At 38.4% G+C, this 20,418-nt stretch overlaps 1 protein-coding gene across 1 annotated transcript in view; it reads left to right on the top strand.

Annotated features, from left to right (window-relative positions):
* Positions 1 to 20,418, top strand: part of LOC101161187 (proprotein convertase subtilisin/kexin type 4-like) — a 234,265-nt gene that overhangs the window by 128,701 nt on the left and 85,146 nt on the right. Inside the window, exons 7-12 of the mRNA XM_020709885.2 lie at positions 4,454 to 4,491; positions 5,216 to 5,295; positions 5,988 to 6,076; positions 8,073 to 8,245; positions 8,910 to 9,125; positions 9,629 to 9,732. Coding sequence (XP_020565544.1) covers positions 4,454 to 4,491; positions 5,216 to 5,295; positions 5,988 to 6,076; positions 8,073 to 8,245; positions 8,910 to 9,125; positions 9,629 to 9,732 — 700 coding nt within the window. The remainder of the gene's footprint in view (positions 1 to 4,453; positions 4,492 to 5,215; positions 5,296 to 5,987; positions 6,077 to 8,072; positions 8,246 to 8,909; positions 9,126 to 9,628; positions 9,733 to 20,418) is intronic.

The raw sequence follows: 20,418 nt of genomic DNA, 5'->3' as shown, positions 1-20,418 counted from the left end.
TGATTCACATTTAATAGAGTTTATTTAACAATATTCACATTATGTGACACACATCAAACCTTTTACAGTTACACTGACTAAAAAAATAAATGGTTAAAACAGCAAACATTAAATACATATATTAACAAATATTTAATTATAATTAGAAAACTGAAAAGCATTTTTCCTCAGGACTAGTTTTACCATGTCAACGTATTCAGATAGAACCTTATTATGTCCATTAGAAACATCACTTCCTCACACTTTTCCATTATCACATATATACCTTGATTTGGAGAACTCGCTGTGGAGCTGATGGCTGCTGCTCAGTCCTTCCCTCCCTGTTTTCTCCTTCTGTTTTATGCTTCTTAATAAAGAAATCTGCAATCTTTTGTGATCTTTTTTTATTTGTTCTTATTATTTCTCTCCCTGTTTCCACTTGTTGATCCTGAAGAAATAAAGCATTTTTAGTTAACAGTATAATGTAAAGAAATGTATATTCCCGTCTTTCAGGTTTTAGATGTTTCTTGCTTCAACAGATCAGTTTCTGATTAAATTTAGAATTATTCTCCCCAAGTTGTAATAACCCGTTAAATTTATTAAGTCGTATTGATCAAATTTGAATTGCCTGTTGGAGAAATGCTTCAATAACTTATTTTCAGGCTGTAATTCTATCACTGACACGAAATTTTCACTTGGAACCGAACCAGCAACTGAATTTGTTTCACAAGTTCTTAACTGGCTGTAATACTGTTTGTTGGTTCAAATATTTTTTATGTTTTACTTGTTTCATTTTATTTTGATGTCAGTGACTTTACTTAAATACGTATTTCTTGCCATGTGAATATATCTACTTTTGATTTCTGCCGTCAGCGCAACTTTCTATCCTTTTCTAGTATGGTAGGGAACGGGGGTTGGCAGGTGGTAGAGACACGTAGTATATGAGTGAGTGGTGGGTCCAAGGAAACTCAGAGACATGAGTTTTGCTATTAAGACGTGGTGTAACCCTTGTGCTATCCTAGGCACTTTAACATTGGGAGTGGGGTCATCTAGACCCACTAGACAGTGCTCTGAACCTTTATTCTTCAATGATTTGTGATCTTCACTGGTGTCCATGGATTACATGAAATCTTTCCACCTTTATCCACCTTTGTCATGGTAGGGAGAACACGTCAATGTAAGGGTGGGGTCATCTAAGATAGCACAAGGGTTAACATGTAATGCAAAACCAAGTTTCGGTGTCTCTGCTTGGGGGGGGGGGCATCCGGGGTGGCACGTCTAAACGGCCATGCCTCCCTGGGTCCCCTGCTGGACACACCGCTGGAGTGCAGGTGTGTCTTGCAGTCCTCTTGTAGCTCATGCAGCAACATTAAGGGATGTCATGAAAATGTAGTACATAGTACAAGGATATGCAAACTTTTTGACTTGTGGGCAACAAAAGGTCCTAAAATTTGACAAAAGGCCAGACCAGGGGCAGATCCATGGAGCCTTTTGGTTTTTGTCAACCCCATAGGTGAAAAGAAATAATATGGAATCTGGGCAAAAAAAACACCCTTCATTTTGATTGAAAATGAATATATATATTCTAAAACAAATCATTATGGAATTTTTATTTCAAAAGTGTGTCTTTAGTTCAGATTTTATGCCAATTGCACCAATGGGTTGATGCCCCACAGGGAAAAATGCAAATTTAGAGAAAGATCAATTTATTTGTAGTGCACCTTCAATGGAGAAACACCAAAATTACAGAGAAAAAAAATATTATAAATGATTATCAATATAATTTATTTCCATTTGGCGGACGAGATTAAGTAGTTTAATGGGCCACATGGCCTCTGGGCCGTTGTTTGCCCACCCATGGTGTAGTAAGTGGTTCAGGAGGTAATTGTAGATAATATAAGCTACACACACTTTTCACATACTGGTGATGCTGTCGTATGGTGTCCTTTACACAACACTGCAGTCGTTTGCAAGGTACCAGTACTGGCTCCCAACTGATCGCCCGCAATGCCGCACTCACGGGGTGTGCCCGTGAGATGCCTGTAGGATGCCCAGACAAACTACGCAATGATTGTCAGCCAGGCTGTGCACAAGTGATGCCCAAGGAGCACCTACCTTTGACTTGAACAGCACTAATGGGACCCTTTTACCACCTGCAGTCTTCAGGGGGGTTGAAAAAAATAAAAAAATTTATGACACACCTGCGTCTTACCTACATCACCCTTACTTTCCCAAAATGCTGCTAAATGTTTCCTACAACCTTGACACCCGCAGCATGCAGAAAAAATCTGCATTAACATTTTCAGTCTACGGGCTCACCGGTTTGCAATAATACATTTTATTGATTTGGCGGCTTTCTTGGAAATCAATGTCACAGAACGGGGATAAAGTGCAACGGTCCACAGATTTTCAGTTCTGAAATGAGCAAGTTCTTGTTACTGCACAGCGCCCAACTTTCTAAAAGTTTTTGATTATTATCTTAGCAAAGTGACTTTTGGCTTTTTACGTTTTAGAAGCTTTGACACATGCACAAAAACACTCTTATAGAGTTTTATTTTACTCTTATCTTTTATTTTACCACATTTGCAACAAAATGTAGTGTGGAAGATTTGTACAACAGCTCACACTGTGATTATTGTGGAGTCCCCACCAGTGTGATACCCTCCTAAAAGATAACTCACTGAATTAGTTAATAAACTGTCCACCATTGGCACAAATTTCGACTACATATAGAATGTATTGCTTGATAAAAAATGTTTCATGGAAGAGTTGAGGTAAATAAAAAAAAACAAAATCTGCGTTTTCAAGTTGGTGTCTTTGTTGTGGTGCGACGCAGCATGGCACAATGTGGTAGACTCCAGTGAGGCTTCACTCACCCGGGGCTTCATCCCGCCTGATTCCACACAATCAAGAGGGAGAGTGAAACCTTCCACCGGTTGCCATGGCAACCCGGAGGCAGTCTTGGCATGGGACAAAGACTGTCGGGTCCTGCGTGTGCGGGTTATTCTGAGACAGAGAGTTAGTGATGTGCGACAGAGTCGGTGCGGCCCCCCCCGGGGCCCTCATTCGTTTGTTTCTCACTGGGACCACAGGAGCCTCACTGCACTAAAGATGGAAGCAGCGGTGGCTCAAGTGAAGAGGGAAACCAGAGAAAGGCAACTGATGTGGAAAGACAGGATGATGAAAAGATGCTTAGAAGTTGTAGAGTGAGAGGAGATAAATATAAGTGCCAGGAATGGTTTTTCTGAATTTGATTCAGTCTGAGGCTGGTTTAGGTTATTCAGTTGATATTTCTTCATTCAATCGTAAGCAGTAAGTCAAAGCAAAACTTCTCACAAAACTTCTTTTGAAAAAACAGACAGTTTTAATCTCTAATTACACCAATTAGCAGGGCACTAAAAATTCAAAATTTTAATAACCTGTCTTCCACACAGCAAGCTTAAATGACTTGAAAAAGCTTTGCTCTCATTGCTCCACAGAATGTAATGACTCTAAAGCACTTAGGCATCCCTAAAGACACGTCAAACATGGCATGAATCCTTGCGTTTTAGCTGGAAACATCCTTTCAGTTATTTTTCTAAAAACCTTGAATCGGATTTGGAAGTTCCTACCTGTTGCACTGAAGGGTTAGAAATTTTTACAGACTTTTATGGATTGGTTTTTAAGCTTTGTTTTCACATTCTAGCACTCATAAATCCAAAGTCATGCAGAATGGGTAAAAAAAAAAAAGTAATAGGAATTCAAAGCTTAGGAAAACATTTGAAATCTCTCTCTCTCTCTCTCTCTCTTTTGGCATATAAAACCTTTTTTTTTCTAAATGTGGAATAATAATTTTTGACTGAGGTTCACATGATTTTCTTTCAAAATAAAAGACATCTTTGCACCTACATTGGACAATTTCAATGCAGAAAATGTATTAGTTGATAATGTGATTAAATCTCTTTTTGGTGCATTTTAGCCATGAATTTGTAAATCCAACAAACTACAACTTAATCAGAGCAATGAAAAAAAGAAAAAAAAGAAAATCCACTGTATAATCCAGTATAATAAATTTTGTTTGTGCTTACTGAGCTTAATTTGATTCTCTGAGGTAAATGGTGCTCAAAAATCTGTCCAAATTTTTTCGTATGACTTTGGTAAATTATGAGGCTGTTGGAGAATTATGGGTACTGTGGACAGGAGCCTTTGCTGATGTACTGTTTAAACTGTTTGTGAACGAGTGGAATAAAGTTTAACTTATCTTGTTCTTCAGTTACACTTGATGCTCTGTGTAGTCCAAACAATATATTTAGTTTTAAAAATTTTAAAATTGTATTTCTCTTTAACCAGAGAGCCATGATGAAGGGGTAAAAGAGCCAAGTGTAGCCTCTGAGCCTCAGGTTGCAGCCCCTACCTTAGCCCAATTTGTTCTGAGGCTAAAAGAAAATATAAAGCAAAGGTCACATTTTGTTGCTTTGTGTGTTTTATATTTCAGGAGTTGATCACACAAACAAAGACCTAAGGAAAAACTTTGTAAGTAAACTTTTATTTAATTTACCCCTTAATGAAGTTGAAGTTAGTTTTAGGAACATCGCAAGGAAGAAATGTAACTAATAAATTTCATAAAACGCTTAAAAAAAACATTTTTAGACTTTTTAAGCAAGAAATTGTACTAAAATTAGATGTATGAAAACTGTTTACTCAGCCAAGTGAAGTGCAGTCCCGCTTGAATTTAAATGATCACAAAGGAATTTGTTTTCTTAGACTTAAATCTTTTTCTATTAAAACAAATATATATTTGAACTTGATGTGCTTTATGACCTCATGAACTGCATCAATCAACAGTTGCTTCAGTTCTTAAGGGGTTATTCAGCGTGGCTTAAATGTACAAATCTATTTGTTGGCTCCTGGATTCATGTAGAAGCTATGAGAACAGCTCATACTTGTCAGATCAGATTGTTTAACGGCAGAGAAACAAAGACTGTTCTTGTACAGCATAAAGCCAAATCGTCCTCCTCCTCCCGTTACGCCTGTATCTGGAAACTCATTTAAAGGGACTCACTTTGATGAGCTACAGAACATGCAGAAAATCATCTTCCCGGCGACAGTGATGTTGTGAATCATTGATGTTTGGCAGACTCATTTAAAGACAGAGACATTTTTTGTGGGATTCTTTCATTTCCTGTCGTGTCATTCTAACGCTTTACGTTGAGTGCCGTGACGTCTTCAACGCCACTTCATCTGTTGTCTCTCACAGGAGGTCTTCGCCAGTTTTGACTTGCTTGCCTCTCACGGTTTGTCTCACGATCCCATGCCCATCAAAGATGAGGAAAACAGGTAGTGACTGCAGCAGTTTGCTTTTTTTTTTCTACTTCAAATTCAATGCAAATGTATTTATTTTAATACCCTTCAAAATAAAAGCATTACAAATGCTGTGCCCAACAAAAACATTCACTTCAGGTCGCAATCAAAGGTTTTTCAATAGATAAATTTTATTTTATTATGTGTTATTTATTTTTCTTTACTTAAATAAACCCATTTAAGTGAATATGTGTACATTTTCAAAACAGCCTTAGATAACAGAGAAATCAAAATTTTTGAGGGAATTAATGTTGTGCATTTTATGTCATTTATTTTATTTTGTTCTATGGTTTAATTTGAATTAAAAAAAAGGTACACTAGATAATTTATTTGAGAGGTTACCTACATTTAACAAGTGAACACATTTCAATATCCTATTAGATTATGATAATACAAAACTGGGTTTTTATCTCAAATTTGTATGCTTTTATTTATTTATTTTCATATTAAAAGATTAAATCTGAATTTTGAGAAAAAAGTTACTGTCATGAAGAACAGAATGCATAACAAGCTAAGACCAAGAGCTGCCAAGAGGAGGTCTTCCTTTGTTTACATGATTGCATGAACAGAAACATGCATGTCTTTATTAGAGCTGGATATTATATTATCTACTACAGATATTTCTCTTAACTGCTTTTCTTGGGACTCTCATCATGCCTCTGTTTCAGTCATGGAACCCGGTGTGCAGGCGAGGTTTCCATGGAAGCCAACAACTCTTACTGTGGTGTTGGCATTGCCTTTAATGCTAAGATCGGAGGTAAGATTAACTTGATGACACAAGACCAAGCACATTTTGAACATATTTTTTGATCATTAGTGTAAAACCAAGCTTTGCAATGTTTGTTGTATTATTTAGTCTTTTTTCTTAAAAAAAATCTACTGTTGTGAGATTTTAATATTGAATGAGCTGAAATAACCTGTGGTGTTAGCACGTTAACATGCAAAGTAGGATGAGATGCTAATGTGTGGATAGAAGTTCCTTTGATCTCAATCCTCCTTTTGGAGTTGTTTCATGAGCATATACCATGAAAATATACCCACAATATCATGCTGACTTAGACATTTTCTGGATCTTAAAGTGTTTTTCATCTGACCTCCAATCTTTTTAAGCATGTTCATCCTAATCAGGCTTTCTTGCACAATTGACAACAGGATAAAAAAATGATTTTTATTAAAATAGACTAAGAAACTCTTTTAACATCCCTTACATTGTTTGATGTGGTAGTGTTGAAAAAGCAAAGACACACATGGAGACGCCTGCTGAAGCCCTGGTTATATTAATGACAGCACACAGTCAAGTTTTTTCTATTAGTCAAGCTTTTGTCTTTCTCTTCTTTTTACAGTTCGTTAAAATTTTATGTCATAACATGATTTTCACAAGATTTGTTTATCTTTTTTGTATTAAAGTAAAAGATTTTTATTTTAATTAATTAGGTAATTTAATTGTTTGATCTGGAATTTCATGAGAGTATTTTTATAAACTCGTTTTGCATTTTGCACTGGTGGATTAGAAATGAAGCTAAAATTAAATATAATTTTGACCAATTAGCAATGAATAACGTTGGTGTACAATCTTGGTCCCCATGGAGGCTTCATGTTGCAGAGTCAGCTATTTGTTGGCTTTGAGCAGTACGTCAGCTCACAAAAAGGTCAATGAATAATGAAAAAAGACATAATCCCAGCACAACAGCTTTTCTAGATTTATTATCAAGCTTCCATTTTCTCAGTAGACATTTTGGAAATTCTATTTGAGCACATATTTTTAACAAAGTAATAATTTAAAGAAAACATGCTTCATAGGTTAATTGGCAACTCTTAATTGTCCATAGGTGTGAATGTGAGAGTGACTGGGTGTGTGAATGTGGACATTCTACGCTGCGACAGACTGGCGACCTGCCAAGGGTGTCCCCTGCCATCGCCCATAAGTGGCCGGGATAGGCTCCAGCAGCCCCATGACCCCGAAAGGGATAAAACGGAATAGAAAATGAATGAAATGAAAAAATGAATAATTAAAAGAAGCTTGTTTGTTGTTTTGTTGAGTATTTTTTGTTTTTTACAATTATTTACAATTTTTTAAGTATTTGTACAAATTTCGAAAACTGAACCTTATTAAAGGAATGCACACTCACAAAATTGTTTTTAAACACCATATTTATTTTAAATAGTGAAGAAAAAAAATGAAAATTAAATAAACTAGTAGATTTTTTGGCATTACAATACTTTCTTCACTCAAATTTATTTTTTTAAAGCAGTTCTTGACTGACTTGCTGCAAACAAATCATTTTAAAAATAAATCCAAGAAATTTTTTATGAGAAAAAAACTAAAAAAATTAGATTGTCATTCAGTGACGCCTTTTTTTATGGTAAATGGCATATTCTTATATAGCGGTTTTCTACCTTCTTCGAAGCCCAAAGCTCTTTACAGTGACAGACCCATTAACACACACACTCCGCTGCTGAACACTGGTGCCAACCTTCCACCAGAGGCAAAGTGGGGTTCAGTGTCTTGCCCAAGGACACTTCGACACATAGGCGGGCAAGGCGGGAATCAAACTCGCAATAGTACTATTGGAGGTCGACCACCCTTCCACTGTACCACAGCCGCCCTTTTTAGTGTCAACTTTAAATCTTACACTGGTATGCTTCAGATGTTCATTTAAAAAAACTAAAGAAAAAACTGGGAGTCAAAATGTTGTCATAAAGACCACAAATATTCTGTTTCCACAAGCATGGTTTGTGTTTGATCTGTCTAGGAATCCGCTTGTTGGATGGGCCTGTCACAGATGCCATGGAGGCCTCAGCCCTGACCTACAACATTCACTTCATCGACATCTACGTCTGCAGCTGGGGCCCGAGGGACAACGGGGCGGAGATGGATGGCCCTCACTACTTGACAGAGCAAGCCCTGCGGCTAGGAACTCGCAAGGCAAAGCTTTCATCTCCAACTTCACGCCACAGCCTGTCCAGCAGCAAGCAAACATTCTCAATGTCAGCGGATCTCTGACTACAAGGAGGGGTTTCCTTAGCACTTAACGACCAAAGTTTGATGTTTAAGGATTGTAACTTCATGTACTTCGTTGTAGGGAGACTCTATCTGCTATGGTATCGTCATTTTCCATATAAACTATTGCCTGTTAAAGGTATTACTAAAAATAATGGTGCCTTTTTTAACAGTCTGCACTCAAAGTGAAAGTGACGCGTCACATAGCCTCAATTGAGAAGTCTTTTGACAAATACTATTTAAATCTACTGCAAACACATCAACAGACTCTCAGCGTTCCTTGAATTTACTCTAAAGGGAATTGAAAACACTCACTCTCTGTAACCAAGGCAACTATCTACTTTGAGTTTTAATGGTTATTGATTCAACATTTAGCCAGAAACATTATTCTCTTGGCCTTTCAGCAACCACCTTACTTTAAGTTACTATTTTTTAAGCTAAATGGATGCAAACTGAATTCCTTTTGCAACCTCTATGAATAAAACATGGACAAACTTCAATTAGAAAACAAAAAAGGAAAGTTTCATTTTTGATTTTACACTTTTTTTGACAAAAGATGTAAGTTTTTTTTTCTTATTTTGTTTTTCAGGGCCGTGTTGGGAAGGGCAGCATCTTTGTCTGGGCTGCAGGCAATGGGGGAATGTACGACGACCACTGTGGTGCAGACGGTTACATCAACTCCATATACACCATTTCCATCGGAGCTATCACTCAGAGTGGAAAGCCCGCCTTTTTCGGTGAACCATGTGCAGGAGTGATGGCTGTCACTCCAACAGGCAGTGGCTATGGAGACTATCAGCCTCTGGTTAGTGTTTTTATCGTGTTTGTGTGAATTCACCTCTTAACCTTGTGAGAAGCCTGTTAAAGAGCAGTTGTGATATAAAATGATGGGCTGACAAATGGCCTCTGTGATTGCTGGGCATACAGGAGAGGATATACAGAAACAAGTGCTAATTGGAGGCACAAGGTGGCTGCAGAGGCTGAGAATGAGAGAGGAAGAAGCTGAAGTGTTGATGGCGGATGTAACACTGAAAAACCTCGAGGAAACCCAGTGCGGGCTTAAAGGCTGCAGAAGCAGAAAGGCCAATTTTATCACCACGATATCACCCCAGTCTGTCCTTTTCTACCTCACATTAGGAGCTAACTGGATGAGTCACAAGCTGCTCTGCTAATCATTAAAAATCATTCTGACATGCAATTACAGGAAAAAGAAACTGATTATATTGTACCTAAAAAGAAGAATAGTGATTATAAAAAAGGTGATACTTATTTTCTGTGTGATGGAACTTCTTCTGATTGTGTTTACAGGTAACTCTGACCACCACAGGTGATGGCTGTGTGACCCACTTTCCAGGAACTTCCAGTGCTGCTCCGATTGCTGCTGGGATTCTGGCTCTTGCCTTAGAAGTAAAGTGAGTGTCCATTTGAAACATCTACTGCTGCTATGATCACAGGTTAAATAATATAAATATAAACTCAGATACCACTTAGACTAAAAAATAAACAAAGTTTGTGTTTATTTCTGTAATTCAGCATGGTGCACTGAATATACAGTAGTAATTGTCATCGCTTGACGGACATAATTTTCGTGTTGAGTGATATTTTGAGAATAGATGAGACTGTCGTTCAGGTATACAAAAACGAAGCGATTAAGGAAGTCACAGAGTACATCATTAACTTTTCTTTGAAAAATGGCGGGGGTGTTAGTTAATCCGAAGGGCATAACAGTATATTCATAGTGACCGAGTGGTGTGTTGATGGCTGTTTTCCACTCGTCGCCTTCCTTGATTCGTACGAGATGGTAGGCACTGCGTAAATCCAGTTTGGAAAACATCTTGGCCTCTTATATGGAGTCAAAAACGGATGAGATGAGGGAAAGTGAATACTTGTCTTTGATGGTGATGTGATTTCACCCTTGTGCTATCCTAGGCACTTTAACATTGGGAGTTGGGTCATCTGGACCCACAAGACAGTGCTCTGAACCTTTTTTCTTCAATGATTTGTGATCTTCACTGATGTCCATGGATAACATGAAATCTTTCCACCTTTATCCACCTTTGTCATGGTAGGAAGAACACGTCAAAGTAAGGGGGGGGGGGGGTCATCTAAGGTAGCACAAGGGTTAATTCCCGATAATCGATGCAAGGGCGTGATGTTTTGTCCTTCTTTTCGACAAAGAAGAACCCTGCTCTCACTGGGGACGAAGACGGACGGATGTGACCAAGGGATAAAGCCTCCTGAATATAATTTTCCATGGAAGTTTTTTCTGGGCCGGACAGATTGTAAAGCTTCCCCTTGGGAAGGGGAGCACCGGGGAGGAGATTTATGGCGCAGTCGTATGGCAGATGAGGAGGCAAAGCACTAGCCTTGGTTTTGCAAAAATCAATTTTCAAATCATTATAACGGGCAGGAATTTTGGACAAATCAACTTTGTCAGGAGAGTTACAAATATGAGTAGAGACAGTGGGAACAGCGGACTGGAGGCAGTTGGCCATACAATAGGCACTCCAGTTCAAAATCTCCAGATGAGTCCAGTTTAATTGTGGATTGTGTAGTTTTAACCACGAAAATCCTAAAATGATGGGAGTATGTTTAGAATTAGTGATAAAAAATTGAATACTTTCTCTATAATTACCAGACGAGATTAGAAGAACGGGTTTGGTACGATGGGTTATGCGGGAAAGATGTTGACCTCCTAGGCCCGAAGCTTCGATTGGAGTGTCTAACTTTTCAGTGGGAAGAGAGAATTTGGAGATGAGATCGAAATCTATCAGGCTTTGTTCTGCACCGGAATCTATGAGGGCCTGCAAACTATGAACTTCAGAATTAAAACAGATCTTGACTGGTAAGAAAAAAAACTACAGTCTGTGTGACGCACAGAAAAAACCCGCCCGCGGCCTGCCTTCTAATGGGGGTGCTCGGGAGTTTAAACGAATCGGGCACTGATTTACTAAAATGTCCCAGTTTGCCACAATAGAAACAAGAGCCCTCCTTGCGACGCTTTTGGCGTTCTTCAGTGGATAGTTTGGAGTGTCCTATTTGCATAGGCTCCTCAAATGACTTGGGAGGAGGAATGATCTGAGTTAGGAGTAGCGGAGGTGGCCATGGTATTGTGGGATTGTTTGCATTCATTGAGCCGCCCCCGAAGCCGGATGTCGGAACGGAGGGCAGCAGTTGTGGGCGGCCGTGGTGCAGCGGTAGGGCGGTCGACCCATGATCGTAAGATTGCAGGTTCGATTCCCGCCTTGCACGCCCATGAGTCGAAGTGTCCTTGGGCAAGACACTGAACCCCACCTTGCCTCTGGGGGTAGGCGGGCGCCTGTGTTTGGCAGCGGAGCCGCCACCAGTGTATGAATGTGTGAGTGAATGTGTGTGTGACTGGGTGAATGGGTCTGTGACTGTAAAGCGCTTTGTCCTTGTAGGAAGAAAGGCGCTATATAAGTATACGCCATTTACCATTTACCAGTTACCAGTCCTTCAAATGTGGTGGCTTCTGGTTGGGTACAAAGGTGATCTTTAATAGGTTTATTTAAGGATTGATAAAAGACACCTTTCAGAGCTTGATCTGAACAGCCGGCTTCTACCGCTAGGATGCGGAAGTCAATCACGTGATCACTTACCGAACGATTGCGTAGCTTAATGCTTAGCAATTTTCGGGTGGCTTCTTCCTGTTTGCGAGGCTGATCAAAAATTAACCGGAACTCACTGATGAAGCGATCGTAGGACAGTATTAATATGGGGTTGGCCAAAATGAATGCTTGAGCCCATTGAGCGCTTTATTGCGAAGGGAGTTAAGGATTAGCATGATTTTGCTATGGTCGGATTGATAACGGAGTTGGAGTTATCAACTGACACTGCAATAGGAAACCTCCACAGGCTTGAACATCTCCTAGGAAAGGTTCCGGTTGGAGGCAGTAGTTTTTCGATGACGCGGCGGCAATGGTAACAGGATTGTTGCCGGAAGGTTGAAAACAAGCAGGAACTGTGGGATTAAACGATGAACCAGTTATTTCATTAAGAGTTCGTGATATACCATTGATTCGTGAATTAAGATCCTGTTGAATTGTTGTAATCCGAGAGATGGCGTTGGAGTGTATTTCCAAAAATGCTCCTTGCTGCGAGACTGTGTGACGGAGTCCTTCCGAGTCAGCTGGCTCTGGAGTTAGGCCAGTTCGTTCTGTCATGGCAAGCTAGGTGAGGCAGACCCAGGCGCTGGAACCCGGAAGGAAAACACAAGGTGAGTAAGTTGGTAAGTCAGGTTTTAATGATATTCGGAGTTGCTTGAGATCTTGATGGGGTTGGAGGCTGGAGAGCAGCGGGTGAAGTTGCTGGAAGTAGCTTGAGGTAGTTATGGCTTGAGGCGAGGCTGGTGGTCGGAGTTGGCTCGTGGCAAGGCTGGAGGTTCTTGGTGTTCCGAGGGGTTCTGTTGCTCAGGTAATCTGGTGACTCAGGTGTCCACTCGTGGTCAGAATGTCCTGAAGGCGAGGCAATATAAACCTTCGACGAGAATAAGAACACTAGGACTAAACTAGACGATAGACCAGGTTATGCACCATCAGGGGCAACGAACTGGCGATGAATGCTGGTTCTGGATCTCCTTATGAAGGTCTGGTCGGTGATGAGGTGAGTGGACACAGCTGAGATGAATCAGGAGCCAAGCAGAGAGGGGAGTGGGAGGAGAGCTGACAGAGGCACCATGACAGTAATGACGAACTACATTTTTGACTATTTTTTCACTACTGATTTTAGGATATGATGGCATTATTATTAATTTACCAGTTGATCTGCATTCCAATACTCAACTACGGTTATGAGCTCTGAGTCATGACTGAATACAAGCGGCTGAAATGAGCTTCCTCCATAGGGTGGCTCGGCGCTCCCTTAGAAATAGGGTGAGAAGCTCGGTAACCCGGAGAGAGCTCGGGGGTGTTCCAGGCATGTCCCACTGGGCGAAGGCCCCGGGAACACATCTTTCGGATGGCCTGGAAACGCCTTGGGGTCCTCCCCAGAGAAGCTGGAGGAAGTGGCCAAGGCGAGGGAAGTCTTGGCATCTTTGCTTAGACTGTTGCCCCGCGACCCAATCAGATGAAGAAGCTGGCTGGCTGGCTGGCTGGCTGGCTGGCTGGATGGACATATTAATATGTGTCATTATAAATGGCTATCTTAGCTAACTGTAAATGTTGACCTTCAAGCATCACTGACATCAACTGTTAAATTTACAATAAGTTTTGCAATGTTGATTTTTGGAGTCCGGCCTCCTTTTCTCTGTTGTGAAATGAAGCAGATGGCAAAGCTGTCATTTAGTCAGAGCAGCACTTTAATTGAGATTCAGAGAATCGCCTGTTAAATGGATCAATGTTTGTCAGTTGTGCAGCCCATATGTTGAGGTCCTGTGATTCAAGTTATAATTTATTGTAACCCCACCACTTTTTAATTATTGGAGTGAATGCATGTGCCTATAGCTTTTATAGCTCTTTCAGTTTTATATCTCATCCATTTCTTTGGTGATTTAGTTTGGTTTTATTTGTCAAATTTTGTAGTATCTCTTGTGTACCGAAGAGGATTAGGGCCATGGTCAAAGAAAAAAAAAGTGCATAGAAAATTCTGACTTTAAAGTCAGAATTCTGAGACTTTATTCTCAGAATTCTGACTTTAAAGTCAGAATTCTGAGATTAAAGTCAGAATTCTGAGATTAAAGTCAGAATTCTGAGAATAAAGTCAGAATTCTGAGATTAAAGTCAGAATTCTGAGAATAAAGTCAGAATTCTGAGATTAAAGTCTCTATGACCTTTTTTTTTATTTCTCCATGGCCCTAATCCTCTTCCGTACAATGCAATAAAAAATCCCATAAATATATCTACTTAACTCATTATGGAAATTATGAAATGGATAGATAAAAAAAAAAGTCACAAATTAGTCTCATTTGATTAATAATTGATCATTAACTAAAGTCAAGTAGAGCTTGAATTAGTGCTTGAAAAGAAATGGGAAGAAGCGAGATTATATAATCCCACCCCTACTGAGTTCATTAATTTTATAGTTTTACAGAGTTTTCATAATCTGGTTCTGATCAGATAGATTCTTTTCAAGTTACAAAATCAAGTGCTTATTAATGATTGATTATCTTCAGAAAACATACTTCATGATTTCATGAAGTAACATGAATCACACACCATGTAACAGATGTGTAATACTTATGGATAATAATCAGAAGACAATTTTATATTAATCCCGATATCATTGCTACACGTTTCAGATCAAGTTATCAAGTAACCAAATTGATTGCTTATTGATTATCCTTAGAAAAAATTCTTACATTTTTTCAGTAAACATTAATGATTCACACTTTAAGTAATTGAAATGTAATTATCATTGATTATCATTGGAAAACATTATCACATTAAACCAGTAATTATTGCTACAATTGCAGATGAAAGAAAAAAAATCGAAAGTTTATAAATCGTAACTAAAACATTTCAGTTATCATTAATGCACATTACAATGTAATACTTATTGGTAGTAAGTAAAAGAGCTTTGATTATTTCACCACAATCAAGTTCACACGTGTTTGGAATTATTCAAACACCTGTTGATCCTCAACTCCTCTTATCTTCATGTCGTGAAATCAGAATTTCTTTGTACATTATTTTGAACATTTGGATATTTGAACATTGTTTGAGTTCATTACTTAACCTGTTCCAAAGTTTAGTGCCACACACCGACACACAGAAACTTTTCTTTGTGGTTCTTATCAGTTTGATCTTGAAGTTTCTACATCCCCTCAGTTTGTAGTCTTCTTCATTTTCTAAAAACTGTTTTTGGATATTGAATGCTAACGATTTCCCACTGGCTCTGTATAGACGTTGTACGGTGCAAACCTCAACAAGGTCATACAGTTTTAAAAGTCTGGATTGATAAAATAAATTGTTTGTATGATCAAGATAGCCGGCCTCATCTTTAATTATGACGGCTCGTTTTTGAAGTAAAAAGAGAGGATGTGGTGAACTCTTATAATTATTACCCCAACTTTCTATACAGTTGGTCAAATATGGTAGTATTAAGAAGCAGTACAATAAATATCTACTGTTGTATTCTAATATTTGTTTAGATTTATTTACGATTGAAATACTTTTTGAGACATTAGTTTGTACATGTCTGATGTGGGGCCTCCAACTTAGTTTGTTATCGATAAAACCCCTAAAGGCCCGTACACACCGGGACGAATATTCGCCAGGCCTTATTCGCCAGCGTTTTTCGCCACGTTTTTTGTGTTCACACCCAGGCGATTTTCGCTGACGATGAGCCGAGCGAACATGCAATTTCATTCCCTGACATTAGATGGCGCTTAATGTAAAACAGAAATAGTCCTGTACACAAGTTTTGAAACATTGAATATATCATTTATGTAAATATTGAATAGCAGCGGACCCAGAATTGATCATTGTGGGACACCACAACTTATCTATTTGGCTTCTGATGTATATTCATCAATCTTGACAAATTGTTTTCTTCCCGTTGAATAGCTTTTGACCCAAGTTAGCATTTGATTAAGAGTGTCAAATGCTTTTTTAAGTCAATGAAAATTCCAGCTGCATATTTCTTTTTGTCCAGAACATTTGGTTTTTCCTCCATAGCATCACTGATAGCCAATGAGGTTGATCTCTAAAACCATATTGGTTTTCATTTATAATGTCATATTTATTAATGAATAAAACAAATTTATCATTGAAAAATTTTTCCAAAATTTTTGACAACTGTGGAAGAAGAAAACAGTTCTATAGTTTGAAAATTGGTGTTTTTCTCCACTCTTATAGATAGGAATCACTTTTGCAATTTTCATTTGGTTTGTGAATCTCCCAGTTTTTTAATGTAATGAGATGCTATTAATTAACACTGTTCCTCCCTGGATGTCAGCTCATTTTCGTTCACATCAGAGAGAAGGTTTAAATGTGGGATTCTTTCTTTAAACGTAGCTCCAACTCTGGACCCACGTTTACAAAAAAGTCATTGAGGTTGTTTGCTACTTCATTGATGTTAAAGCTTTTAACCTTCTCAACTATAAAGTAATCTGGGTATGTTCGTTTTTTTCATTTTTAATGTTAGTCAATATTACCCAAACTTTCTTTATGTTCTTTTTATTTTCCTTCAGTAGATTATTGAGGTACACTTTTTTACTGTCCCCGTGTTATTTCAGTTAGTTTATTCTTGTATGACTATATCTTTGTTCAGTTTCTCTTGACCTTTGTTTTAAGAATTTTTTATAGGGGTGGTTTTTCTTTTTACAAGCATGTTGTGGAGCGGTAGTTAACCTGGGGCATTTGGCAAATTTGTTCTTCAATTTATAAATTGACAACTCTTATTGTAAAGTAAGCTAAAAATTTCTTAAAAAATATTTATAAGCGAAGTCCACATCTTTTCTCTGTACACAGAGTTCCAGTTTTGTCTTGATAAGTCATTAGTAAGAGAATTATTTTTTTGTTATGGCTTCTATGGCTTCTATGATAGTTTACTTGGCAAATCTACTGTAAGGAGCTGGTGGTGTAGGACCCAAATGGCAGGAGACCAGGCTTTGCTGCAGAGACGTAGATAAATAATAAAAAAAAGTTGAACAAGACAAGACTCTCATGGAGAACAAAAAGTGACAGAGTAGAGTAGATGGCCTGACAAGGACGAACAGACACCAGACACCTAAATAATTTGGGGGCAATTAACTGAACTGAATACAGCTGTGGATCATCAACCATGAAACTGGTGTGACTGACAAAAAGGAAACCAAAAACATGACCAAGAACAACATAAAACCAAACTAAACCACAGAATCCTCACATCTACTTACTTGCGCCTGTTCTTACCTCAGACAAAGCTCTCATCTCAGCTTATCGTCTGACTCATTGATGTAGAAAAACTCTTAAGTTGTCCATGAACACAATTTTTAGTAAACATGTAATATAATATAAAAACCTTGTATTTTATTTCTTTGTATGATGTCATTTTCTTATCTTAACATGTGGGAACAAGCGGAGGATTGATATGGATCTCTCCTTTGGGCTATGCATGTCTGCAAGTCTTCTAGGAAATGGGTCATTCAAGCAAGCAGGACAATTTAAACAGACTGGACACAGTTGTATTAATGCAGGTCCTTGTCTTTGCAGGACAATCTAAATGTTTATTTTCTTTATGCAGAACATTTCACACACCTTTTATTAATATTTATTTTATAACAGTTTTATTTCATTTGTATTAAGAAAACCCTTTTTTTTAAAAGCTCATTTTGAGTTCTTCCATCTTGGTTCCTTTTCCTTTTAAATAAACATTTTAAAGCTGACCATCTTTTACAGGTCTTTTCTCATTTTTAAATCTGCAAATGAATCCTCTCATCCCTTTGTCCTTTCTGTTCTCTATCACTTTTCCTCAGCCTCCTTTTCAGTCACTGCTCTCCAAGCGCCAGCTGTCGGTGTGGCCTGGGGCCTGTTTTTTGTGTTGGGATCAGCAGCATCATGGATAGTACCACAGGCCAGGTTTACTGCTCCAGCTGTCATACAGCAGCGCTCTCAGTCTCACTTGCTTGGTTGTAAAATGGAACGCTTCTCCCCTGGGAAAGACGGCTCCTGTGACATTAATGTTAAAGGTTTTGTCGTGACCTGGTGCTGCTCACTAAACTATAAATCACTGCTCCTGTTCAGCAGCATTCTGCTCACATCTTTATGGACATGGCTTCTTCCAGTACATCCACTCTTCACTCTCCCTTCTTCTCACACATTCTCCCATTCTGCTTAACTCTTTCACATAAACATACACCACTGTGTCCTAAAGATTCCCACACATGATCAAAACAAAGAGGAAAAAGGTTGTTCTTTTTCTGTTGACTGGAGAAATAAACCAGTGGATTTGCTTGTTTTTAATGTGTTGTATTAATTAAAGAATCTGTGAAATGTTTCAGAAAAGCAACCATTTGCACGGTCAGTAAATAAATTGTTAGAAGAAATGGTTTCATATAAAATACCTTTTGTTTTCTCAAATGCAAAATCCTATGGATCTTTTTCTTTTAGTGTATTTAGCATTGAAATATTTTTATGAATTCAATTCACAGTAGGTGTGTCAAAGGTAAGAAATACACTTTAACTCAAATATGACCAGGAGCCATAGCCAAACAAATCCATGAGGAAAGTTTCAAAGGAAAGTTGCTGCTCTTTTTGTTTTGTTTGTTGTATCACTATTTTCAAACTGCCATCTTTGCAAAAAAATCCCTTCAACTTCAACTTTGACCAGAGTTTACATTATTTCATTAACACCTACATTTTTTTTTATAATTTTCTCCAATCAATCACAGTTAGAGTTATGCATCCTACATTGGTCTGACTGTCTGTCTCTCTGTTCTTTCTCCCTTCTTCCATCTATCCATTCAAATTGACGCCTGCACAATAAATCATCCTAGAGAATCAATTCATCACTCATCCTGTTAAATAGTCTTTCTCTGATTTTCTGTTCTCCCCCCCGTGTCAGCCTCTCCATCACTTTATCTCAGTTTCTCTTTTCCATTTATCAATATGTCCATCCAGTCCTGGGAAAGGACCTCAGAATTTGGCTTTACTGCAACTCTCCTGAAGAGTTAAAAAGAGTTTTCAGAATTTAGGATGTCATAGAGACTTAAAAATGGCCACCAAAATGGAGCAAATGTCAAAAAACAGAAAAACACATCATCTTTAAAATGTGTAGATTTTACTACAGTGTTAAAATCATATCAGTTTCAAGAAATGAAGACGATCAAAGCTGAAAAAAAAGTGAAGAGTTAGTAAAAAAAAAAAAATTAAAGACACACTCCAATAAAAATTGTGTTTTTGGTGTTTTAACATCTTATTGTAGCATTTTCCTCATGATGAAGAACATATATATAAAAATTTTAGATTATAATAGCCTTTCTTTCCATTTGTATATTCAACTCGTGATGAATCAGCAGCTGATGGAACAATGTCGTTTGAAAAAGCTCTCAGTTGTGAGGTAAAAACTGTGTTTGGCGGGTCACAAGCTCCCTGCTCCGTCCCATTTTGATGCATCCACTTGCAGACAATTAAGCTAGCGGGAGAAAGTGTAAACAAAAGGGTTGGTGGGAAGTAAGGGTGGGCTTACTCCACGCCAACAATCCCGCCCACAGCTCAGAGGCGTACTTCTGATGAACTCCTGCTGCTCTGCAGAAACTATGTCCTAAAAAATGACACAGCTTGTTTGAATTAGCCTAAAAATAGCATACCGTAATCATAATTGATAGATCACTGGGAACACTTTTAGAACAGTTCAAAAGATGATTGGAGTGGGACTTTTCATTATGTCTCTTTGATATTTGGTAGCAAAGCTATTGCAGAGATAAAACAGTTGTCAAATTTGGACTACAGTGGTGGACTACAGTGGTGAGGTTTTGTCCTTTTATCAGCTCGAAGTAAATTACACCTAACTTATTTTTTTGACTTAAAACAGCGGGTTGTTTTTTTATATTCATCTGACTGATTTAAACAAATACACATCTGAACAATGGATTTGCAAATGTGTCAGTAAGTTTTTTTCCAGCTGAAAATATCTAGTTGTTTTTTTTACATAAATGTATGTAAACACCCTGAGAGGATGTTCCAGTTGCTGTGTTGGTGCAGCTGTCACAGGCACAAGACTCACACGTTGCATTTTAAGGAAGTGCTAAGCAGGGAGTTTTGTGTCTCAGTCCTAGCTGCCCCTATGGATGGAAATGGGCTGTCTGTTGGAGAAAAAGGGGCAATTAGCCTGCACAAAGTTTGCAGATTGTAGACCACTCTGTAGAGTTAAGATGATCATGCACATTTATTTCAATGGGCATGCTGCGTGTGACAGGTTGTAGTGAACACTTACACAGCAACTAAGGGTAAGGGTAGAACAGGTGAGAAGCAGGATAAGTTTTTATTTTTTTAACCCCCCCAAACCCTATGCACTGCAAAAGGGGCCCGTTAGTGCTGATCACACGAGTGTGTATCTGTTGCATGCTTCTTACGTGCAGCCTTGCTGTTCCAAAATCAGGAAACTCGACAATCGGTGTAGTTTGTGTCTGCATCCTACAGGGACTTACGTATCACCGT

Source organism: Oryzias latipes, chromosome 16 (genome assembly GCF_002234675.1).
Source record: "Oryzias latipes chromosome 16, ASM223467v1".
In the NCBI taxonomy this organism is placed as follows: Eukaryota; Metazoa; Chordata; class Actinopteri; order Beloniformes; family Adrianichthyidae; genus Oryzias; species Oryzias latipes.
This window is presented reverse-complemented; position numbering and strand designations above follow the sequence as displayed.